Source organism: the organism of the source record quoted next, unplaced genomic scaffold (genome assembly GCF_019419815.1).
Source record: "Pyrus x bretschneideri cultivar Hongxiangsu unplaced genomic scaffold, Pyrus_bretschneideri_v1 Contig62, whole genome shotgun sequence".
Taxonomy (NCBI): domain Eukaryota; kingdom Viridiplantae; phylum Streptophyta; class Magnoliopsida; order Rosales; family Rosaceae; genus Pyrus; species Pyrus x bretschneideri.
In genome coordinates this window covers 2,253,238-2,263,785 of record NW_025999801.1, presented here as the reverse complement: position 1 = coordinate 2,263,785, position 10,548 = coordinate 2,253,238, and the positions used below count along the sequence as shown (strand labels likewise).

The 10,548-nt window shown below is 36.7% G+C and overlaps 1 protein-coding gene across 1 annotated transcript; it reads left to right on the top strand.

Moving 5' to 3' along the window:
* The first annotated feature begins 230 nt into the window (after positions 1 to 230).
* On the top strand, positions 231 to 1,438 carry LOC103959977 (probable carboxylesterase 15). Its single transcript, XM_009372356.3, has one exon. It carries the CDS (start codon positions 309 to 311, stop codon positions 1,308 to 1,310), a length of 1,002 nt encoding a protein of 333 aa, XP_009370631.2. The 5' UTR covers positions 231 to 308; the 3' UTR covers positions 1,311 to 1,438.
* Positions 1,439 to 10,548: the final 9,110 nt, after the last annotated feature.

The following is a 10,548-nucleotide window of genomic DNA, read 5'->3' as shown; positions in this document are numbered from 1 at the left end:
CGCCAAAATCCGGATTCTTTTATTTAATCAGCGTCAATCAAGTCAACTTTTATTTTAATCGAGTTGGTGATGACGTACTATTTTTATTTGCATAGTTTATTACCATTCTTGAGAAACTGAACCGCGTTGAATCTTCTTTGCAGTTTCCGACAACCTTCTTTGCAGTTTCCGACAACCTTCTCAGTTCCCACACGCTTCCAACTCCTATATAAGGGGTCGTGTCAGGGTCTCATATCCACATACTCTGACATTACCTGTAGTACTACTAAGAATTATCACTTAATCTAGACTAGCTATATATATCAACCATGGTCTGCCAGAAGGTTCTTGTCGATGAGGTGTCTGGTTGGCTGAGAGTGTTCGCCGATGGCTCAGTTGACCGGACATGGACTGGACCGCCACAAGTCCAGTTCATGACTGAGCCAGTCGCACCACATGATGAATTCATCGATGGAGTTGCCACCCGAGATGTTTGCGTCAACGAAAACCTACGGCTACGAATTTATCTACCAGAGACAAACCCCGAGGATTCTTTGAAGCTCCCTGTAATCCTTCATCTCCATGGGGGTGGCTTTTGTATAAGCCAGGCTGATTGGTACATGTACTACCAAATGTACACCAAGCTCGCACACTCAGCCAAAGCCATTTGTATCTCTGTCTACTTAAGGCTCGCACCCGAGCACCGTCTCCCCGCTCCAATCATTGACGGCTTCTCTGCGCTGCTCTGGCTTCGCTCCGTTGCACAAGGCGAATCATACGAGCAGTGGCTAGTCAGCCACGCAGACTTCAACCGTGTCTTTCTCATAGGGGACAGCTCGGGTGGAAATCTCGTGCATGAAGTTGCCGCTCGAGCAGGGAAGGTGGATTTGAGTCCGTTGAGGCTAGCAGGTGGGATCCCTATCCACCCGGGATTCGTTCGATCAGTGAGGAGTAGGTCGGAGTTGGAGCAGCCAGAGTCACCTATGCTAACCCTAGACATGGTGGACAAGTTTCTGAGCTTGGCTCTGCCATTGGGGTCGACTAAGGACCATCGGATAACTTGTCCGATGGGCTCCGGAGCACCGTCTTTAGATACTCTGAAGCTGCCGCCGTTTCTTCTATGCATTGCTGAGATGGACATGATAGTAGACACAGAGATGGAATATTATGACTCCATGAAGAGGGCTAAGAAGGACGTGGAGCTTCTGATTAGTCCAGGAATGAGTCATAGCTTTTATCTTAACAAGATTGCGGTGGATATGGATCCTCAAACGGCTGAACAAACCGAGGCTCTAATTTCAGGGATAAAAAATTTCATCAACAACCATTAATAAAATCGACCATGTAATTGGTAATAACGTTACTATATATATTTGGCCACATATAGGTCGTTTGTTTCATGCCCAATGTATAATAAATATAAACTTTCGTAATGAAAATAAAAATTGCAATTTTCTTATGTTTTGCTTCTTCTTTTTTTTTTTTTTTTGCTAAAACGTTTTGCTTCTTTTTTTTTTTTCCCTGTTACAAGCCCTTATTTAACACGATGAATTTATGCAAATTTAGATTAAAATCTTGAAATGATGATTCATATCCATATGGTGGTTCATATTCATCATGTATATATCTAACTTGGTATTTTGAATGGGGATCTTCAGTTGGTGGCCTTTGACCTTTCTCTCTTACCTTGGTCTCATAGGTTGAAATGTGGTGTGTGCTTATTGTTGTAGCATTATACCTACTATTCTTTTTGAACCAACCCAGAGGTTCGAAAATCCCCATAGCGCTAGTAGATATGGGCATTTTTCTTCACCTAAATCCAGCCTAAACGATATTCTACACTAACTTCCACATTAAAAAGAGGACAAGATTTGAACATAAAAAAACAATAGATTTGAATAGGAAAGCCGTAACCATGGGGACAAACTAACATAATTCTTCAAATTTCCTAAATTGGTCATTTTCTCAAATTTTATCTTCTCTTTTGTTAATAATGGTCTCGCAGTAAATTAGAAAGAAAATAAAAACATAAGTTCGGAGAATTTTGAAAGTAGAGTAACAAAGGGATGAATACATGACGGGGGACCCTCTACATTTGGAGATTGAGATTTTTTTTGCCTGATTGCACACTTCGAAGCTCACAACTTGAATAATTCAAATCGTTCAATTTAAGTTATCGGTCTCAATTAGTTCATATCACTGTCACATCTGATACACAATCTCTCTTCAACAACAATATATTTTTTTTACTCACATAATCCCTCGGTTCAACAACTACTTTTTCTAAGGGTCCAAGTTTTTCAATTAGTAAATTTCAATCAATTTTTACAAGGGGGAAGGGGACCATTTGCGTTGCCTTTATGTTTGTTTGTACTTGGTAGGATATGCCTCCCATTTGCCATTTTCCAACGAGTATGTCGAGCTGGAGATCGACTTAAGAGAATCCGACTCCAAAATGAAAAATATGAATCCCAGTGATAAACCCAGTTGACACCCATGAAAAAGTGCCAAAGCTTCTGCTTGACCAACATTAGAAGCCAAGATTTTGACGCGGGTAGCAGTAAGAAAATTCCTGCGGCATCCCTCACCATCGACCCCGCGTAGCCTAAACCACCCAAAGCTTTCCAGCTTGCATCGACATTTAATTTGATGAATGAAGAAGTTGGGGAAGTCTAACAAGCAACCAGTGCATCACCCATTGAAGCAGGTGGTTGATGATTCCCTGAAGTACGAGTCAGCTCAAAGAAATTATCAGCCGAATGGGAAATTACAAACAATACTTGAGATGGGTTGACTTCCTTTTGATTAAAAATAAAATTACACCTAGCTTTCCATATGTGCCAAGCATGTGAAGGCAATGAAAGAGAGCAATCGCTCATTTTCTGATGAGACCGAATACTAGACACAATGATGGAGTTAAGCCACTGCTCCCAAGTCGAAATCACATCCTTATCAATTCGATAACTTAACATTCCTCCAAACCAGATTAGTTCCACCCACGAACACAAAAGAAACATATGTTCCACAGATTCCTCACCATACTGACAAATAGGGCAGATTAGGGAGGGGGCAGATCACAGTTTGAAAAGATCCACCATTGTTGGGATGGCTCGGTGTAATGTCTTCCACATAAAATTTCAGATTTTTGGAGGGGTATGTAACTTCCAAATATATTTCCAAACCTGCTTTAGGACATGCGGAGAACGTGCGCTGGCCGTCCAGATTAAGCATCCGTGAGTGAGCCCGGTGACATCCGGATTTCATCGTGTACCTTCCATGCTTATTGAATGCCCACACAAGTCGATCCCCTTAAAAACATCCCCAATATGAGTCTCAATGATGGCATGTTGTTCTTCCTCCATCAAGAAGCCTCTAAGGAAGTCCATATCCCATGTTTCTAAATCATGACAGATTAAAGAATCCACCCGTATATTTCTGAAAACCGCGACTTCACCAGTTGGTGTTGGATGACCCAAAGGGAGAGATGTGATCCATTTATTGTGTGAAAAAGAAATATGAGTCGTTGGTTTGTGTGATGTGGGCTAGCGGAACAAGTTAATGAAAACTATTAGATTCAATTTGTGTGTTCCAAATTTATGGATCTTTGGGCTCTGGATACTAAAGTCCATAATGGGTCCAATTCCATTGATCATTTAAGCACAACAGTTTTTCACATTGTATTGTTTTGGATTATTTAGAAAATTGAAATAGCATCACAAAGAATGTCTTCGACGGATTCTAAATCATACAAATCAAACTTTAACCTAGGCAAGATTGAAAAATTAGTAAACAAGATGTATGATTGTGATTATGAACTAAAGAAGCAAATCATCTGCCGCCAAAGGTTGATCTTGGATTCAAACCTTGGGGATCACAGTGTTAGAAGTCCTAATTTTTTACACGAAAACAACGCACAAAGTGTTCAAAAAAAATTTGAACCGCACAATTGTGTGAAAAAGAAATATGAGTCGTTGGCTTGTGTGAGATGGGCTAGCAGAATGAGTTAATGAAAGCTGTCAGATTCAATTTGTGTGTTCCAAATTTATGGATCTCTGGGCTCCGGATACTAAAGTTCATAATGGGTCCAATTCCATTGAACATTTGAGCATAACAGTTTTTCACATTGTATTGTTTTGGATTATTTAGAAAACAGAAATAAAATCACAAAGAATGTCTTCGACGGATTCTAAATCATACAAATCAAACTTTAACCTAGGCAAGATTGAAAAATTAGTAAACAAGATGTATGATTGTGATTATGAACTAAAGAAGTAAATCATCTGCCGCCAAAGGTTGATCTTGGATTCAAACCTTGGGGGTCACAGCGTTAGAAGTCCAAATTTTTTACACAAAAGCAGCGCATAAAGTGTGCAAAAAAAAAGAAAAAATCAGTTTGTTAACTGGGGCAATTCGTTGACTAATTAGTGGACTTGTTGTCAGCCGAGTTATGTTGCGTTCATGTCAACATATATCGACCATATGCCGAAGCAATTTGCTTAGTGTTATCGAGAACATATGAGAGTCGAACTCTATCGAGTATTGTTGATGCAAGCTGTTGATTGCTGCCGAACTCTATCATGTGTTTTGATTAGAAGAGTTCCTGGACCTTCACAGGCATGTTTTCCTGCCTTCAGATGATGCCAGGACCATTTTGGTCCTTATGTTGATCTGTCCTTGTCAGCCACCATATTCACTTCTCGATAAATATGAATAAGAGTATAATTTTGAATTTGCTGACAAGAATACATCTTTCACTTTGTTTTGGCCAATGGAGTGAACACACAAAGAAAGAAGGATTTTTTGTTTGTAGTAAACGAATTCTTTTTAGAAACTTCACTTTTTCATGTTTGCCTTTTTTTCATCATCGTCTTTCCTTTTCTTTAGAAAATTTACTACAAACAAATAAAGAAGCTATAAAAGGCTCTAGAAAAGACCAGTCCAAGTATACATACAGACAAATTCAGCAAAAGGTGCAACAAAAGCTTGAGTACGAAGGCACTAGCTAGCCTAACGAACATTTGACAAAGCACCAACTAGCCTGGAAATAACAGCTCTGAGATTGTTAATGCTAGATATCGTGTTAGAGCAGTTCTCATTTAGGTTTAGATAATGTATTTACAAAATACAATGTTGGTTTAAGTATAATTGCTACTAGTGGATTTAAATAGGGATTAAGAGATCAAGATGTTGAAGAATGCGATCTCACATTAGGGATTGCACTCGTAATTATACTGAGATTTTTTGAGATAAAATTTAACACTTATTAGATAATACAGATGGTTAAGTCGAGACAATATCAACACAACTCTAAAATGTTGACACAAGGATCTCTTGAGTATGAAAAATTGAAGCGTCCTTTTCGACAGGGGAGTCCCCCCATTATTGTCCACAATTGATGTGAAACTCATGTCATTGTTGTTGTTCTTTGTTTGCTTGGATCTCTTCTAGAGTTGGCAATCTCATATTAGCTGGAGAGATTCTCTTATTGAAATAATTATGAAATTGGGCATTCAGATTACGTATCTGTGCGGACCCAGACACAAAAATGACCGCATATCCCATCACCCCTAATTTAAGGCCCACCACTACCTCACATGTATAAAAGCGTGCGTTTTTTCTTTGAATGGAGGCAGGAAGCTACATAACAGATGCATGGAAATTTGCAATGATTAGTGCTCAAACTTGCAATTTTCTTTTCAATAGTATTAAGATAATATCACGACTATATGAACTTGGGGCACTATCCTTTTGTATATACAAACCCTTTTCGTCATAAAACATTTTCATACTCTATTTTAACAGGTTATGAGAAACCATTTTATTTTCAAATTTTTGATTTTTTCTTATTATTATTTTTAATTGAACACTTGTTTGATTATTAACTGAAATTTCAATAAAGTTGTTTTTGTATTTTAGTTGAAAATTGAAAATAGTTATCAAATGAAAGAACGTGAAAAGTGAAAACGAAATGGTTTTCGGATGACCACTAAGATTTTAAGTTTGTTAATTATTGATTCTAAGAGAAATGAAAAAAAAAAAAAAAGGGAAAATCTCAGGGAGGTCATGTCTTTAGACCATGTTTGTAGACCACATGATATGACGGTTGATAGCTGAATTTTTTATTTAATGATTTAAAAATAAACCTTAACTGGTTTACAATATAAATTTTAGCCAAATAGTCTCTAGTATCACTTGAAAATAAAATAAGTGAGGTAAGATATAAAGTAAGCCAGCACAACAACCATATTTGGAGGCAAGGCACCAAACAACCATATTTGCAATGATTTCATTTTCTTATATATTTTTTGAGCAATGCTAGGTAGATCAAATTTTTAAAATTAAATGATATGATTGTAGATAATTAGATTATTAGTTAAGTGTCGATTAACGTGCTTATTTCTTATTGATGACATCTCATTTGGTTTGCAATTTGATTTAAAAAATTCGATCTTCCTAACCTTACTCTTATATTTTGTCAGCATTTGCAAGATGCCTTCGTTTTGGTGTGTTCTTTCTCGTGGTCTACCGTCACTATATATATTCAATTATATACCCCAGAAAAGCTATGGTTTTGAGAGTTGATTAAGACACATAGATATGTTAGTCATCTTCTCAACTTCTCCTCAAATTCCGATAACCTTCCTAGCAGTCAAAATATTGGAAAGTTGGAATGTGGCTGCCTTGGCTGGATTCAGAAAATTTGGGTCTCCAGAAAAATGTGAAGTTACAAGTAGGCTCGATAGGTCCTGTAGTCAAATGGAAAGATCTTCTGATTTTTTAGTCAATGCAGGTTTTTTTTTTTAATCAGCACTCAATGTTGTTTAAGCTTTAGTTTTCTTTTTGTTTCTCTAATTAATGAAGCTATATTTAACAACCAAACAATTTAACACCCATATATGTACTGTTACTTACTGTTACGGCTTAATAATATTCTTCTTTACTTGTAAGTGAGTAATATTAGGTTCAATTATCGAGAACGACGAGTTCAAAACCAATTTATCTCGTAGTTTTAGCGTAGATATGTCGTTATATAAAAAACACTCATATACGTACACGTTTGACTTTGTATACATGCCAATTTTGAAAAACTCCCTCACACGTAGCTTGACCATAATTTTTTTGAGACAAACCATCAGTACTGTTAAACTTAATACAAGAAAATTAAGGTGAAGACCAAAGCAAATGACGATAATATAAGTTGGATAACCAAAGAAGAAATAATACATGGATTCAGACATTGAGAGCATCCAAGGAGTTATTAACTTCCTAGCATGATCTTAGGATTAGTAGACATGCATATGCAATGTAAAGAAACTGGTCAGTCCGAAAAAAAATAATTTAGTGCATGCTTTTCAATTGGCAGAAACATTAAAAAGGCTCGCGAAAATTGAAAGGTTAATTGACGAGAAAAATCGTAAGCACAAATGCGTCCCAAAACGATGTTAAATAATCAAAGAAAGGCAGAGAAACGTAAATGTAGAGGTTCAAAATGCCATGCTGGCATATTTACTTTGTTTTTACTAGAAGCAATGGAGAGTGGTATTTCATTAAACTTCACAAAGATTACAAATGTTTCCAATTTGGTACATAACTTCACTGACCAAAAAATTGATCTGGAATGTTGTGCAATCAAGCAAATTACAATAAACCCCTAGGCACAACCCTACCCTACAAAATATCACTAGTAAAAATTTGTCACAATAACATAATAGACATAACAAAACTATACTGACAACCACATAGGTCATTGTAGAAGTGCGAGGCCACATAAATCATCTCAAGCGAGACCACATAAAGTCATTGTTGAAATACTAGACCACAAACTCATCACTTAAAGCAAAGTCAACATCACTTAAAGCAGGGCGAGGCTATACACACTACTCTGAGCAAGTGGCCATCAATCAGCTCATCTCAGCGACTAGGACACTAACCAAGAAACCTTCACCGCACTAATGGGCTCCACTACATCCATGAGTAAATCAGGTTACACAAAGGTGAAGTCATTTGATGTGGTTGCACAAGGCAGTAGCTCCATCAGATTTGAATGCCCAAGGCAACAGGTAAGCTGGATCTGCGGGTGCAAGGCTGCAACCACCAAATCGGTCGAGGAGAATGTCACTGCTATGGAAACAAGCTGATGGAAGTGGAACCAACCGACTAGCAACCACAAAACCTACGCTAACCACGAATCTCACCCAAATAAAGAAAGAGAACTTGAAACGAGCATGGCCCAAATATGAGTAAAGGCTCAAAGCCATGAAAGAGCTACTCACAAAATGGTGGGGAATAGCTAGGGAGCGGAGAGAATGAGCTACATAAGTTAAGAAAGGGTAAGGGGAGACCCGGGGTAGGGAGGCAACAGGGTGAATGGGAAGGGAGTGGAGGGAATACTAGAGGTGGAGAAGTTGGCAGAGGGTTAAGAAGGGAGAGAAAGGCTAGGAGAAGGGTAGGGAGTGGCTCCGTCGATCCCAAGTCAGAGCAAGGGATCGGCGATTTAGATTGCAAAAAATCTATGGTTTTGTTTTGGGAGGGACGGTTGGGGAGAGACAAAGGGTGGTAGAGAAATTATTGAAAATTTTGAAGCAAGGGTGGAGCCAAGATTTTTTTTTTTTTGTGGTGTGCTGACTAAAATAATTAACATAATGTAACATAAAATTTTTCGTACCTACATAAAATTATATAATAATACATGAACATATATAAAACTCTAAAATCTGAAATAATAATCCAAACTAACATAACAAGTAGTACAATTTCATTTTTTTCTTAAAAAGTCTTGCATTAATTACACATTAAGTTATAGTTTTTCTTCGAATTGGGTGGGCTATATATAACTATAATAGGTTAAAGTTGGTTAATACATAGACTATTAGCAAGAGTTCAAACTAAAGCTCCCTAGGCCATCGCCCACCTTAGTCGTGGGTGTAGCTCTACCATTGTTTTGAACTCGTTCAAACTATTGAAAAATGCTAGGATGTTTACTTATATGGAATAATCTTTGGCTTCCCTATGTTTGCTAAAACATGAGTATTTGAATTGTTTTGATTCTTATCATCTAATGTTTCCTTCTTTTCCTTCTGGATTCATAACTTACCCGAAACATGTTAGTAAAAAACGTCGAGTCTTTCAAATGAAGGACTTCTTTGCATGCACGGGCGTGTGAGGAGGGCGAAGTAAAAACTAACAAGTTTTACCCATACATGCTTGTGTGAAATTTGAGTTTACCTTTTCTCCTACAAATCAGAAATTCCAAGGAAGTAAATAAAAAATAAAAGAGAAGAAAAGAAAAGAAAAGATGTGCGGAGAGCAATAGTATATTAAAATATCATTAGGCATTCACGTGTATTTTGTTTATTAGAATTTTACATATTTAGAGTACTTTTTAGAGTGATGACAAAAGCTCACTAGCTACTCTTATTAATTCAAAGCACAGAATAACATCGTTTTGGGCACACACAGTACAAATATAAGGACACTACCTTAACCCTTAATCCATGCAACAAGTTTTCTCCAGTGATCAGGCCTAACAATTAACTTTTATCTAGGGTTTGTTAAAGCCTAAATCCTAATTTCTTCTACTAACTAAGCTTAATAACAACCCCAATTATGGCTGTACATAATTATAAATAACATGAGGATCACACTACGAAACCTCAGTCAAACTTTCCTATACATAATCCAATTAACATCACATCATATCACATCACAACTACTAACCCTAACCCTACGTTTACGTAATTGGTAATTACTGGTATCCACCTAGAGAACATATATATAAAAGAAGTTTTAACTAAATATTTCCGGTACTATTCATTTTTAACGAAAAATTAGATTTTTATCTTTTTTTAGTACTATTCACTACACCACTATTAGTCATTTTCTTTAAAACTATAGTTTTTTTTTTTTTTTTTTTTACTTTCCATTAGTTTTCCTTTAATTTAATATATGTATACCCTCAAATTTAATACAAAACTACAAATATAGAATAGTAAACGTAATGTACACAAGTTAATGGTGCCACATGCATAAGCAGCCCATTGGTACATGTAATGTTCTAGGAACACGCTTTTATTTACTAACAAGATCCTCTCTGGGATCTTTTTTATGTGGATCATGAGAATTCGTAAATTATGTCCGTTTAACGTATATTGTGCGATCAATTTTTATCAGGTACTATTTTTAATTAATTTTAAATAAAAATATTTAAAATAATTTATAATCGCATGATGCACGATAAACATATATGATTTACGAATCTTCTGAACCTTGACAAAATGGATCCGACGAAAATTCGGATTCTTTTATTTAATCAGCGTCAATCAAGGCAACTTTTATTTTAATCGAGTTGGTGATGACGTACTATTTTTATTTGCATGGTTTACTGTTCTTGAAAAACTGAACCGCGTTGAATCTTCTTTCCAGTTTCCGACAACCTTCTCAGTTCCCACACACTTCCAACACCTATATAAAGGGTCGTGTCAAGGTCTCATATCTACATACTCTGACACAACCTGTAGTGCTACTACGAATTATCACGTAATCTAGACTAGCTATATATATCAAACATGG

Excerpts from the sequence above, each read along its gene's own strand:
- LOC103959977 (XM_009372356.3), top strand. The coding sequence starts at position 309 with ATGGTCTGCCAGAAGGTTCTTGTCGATGAGGTGTCTGGTTGGCTGAGA.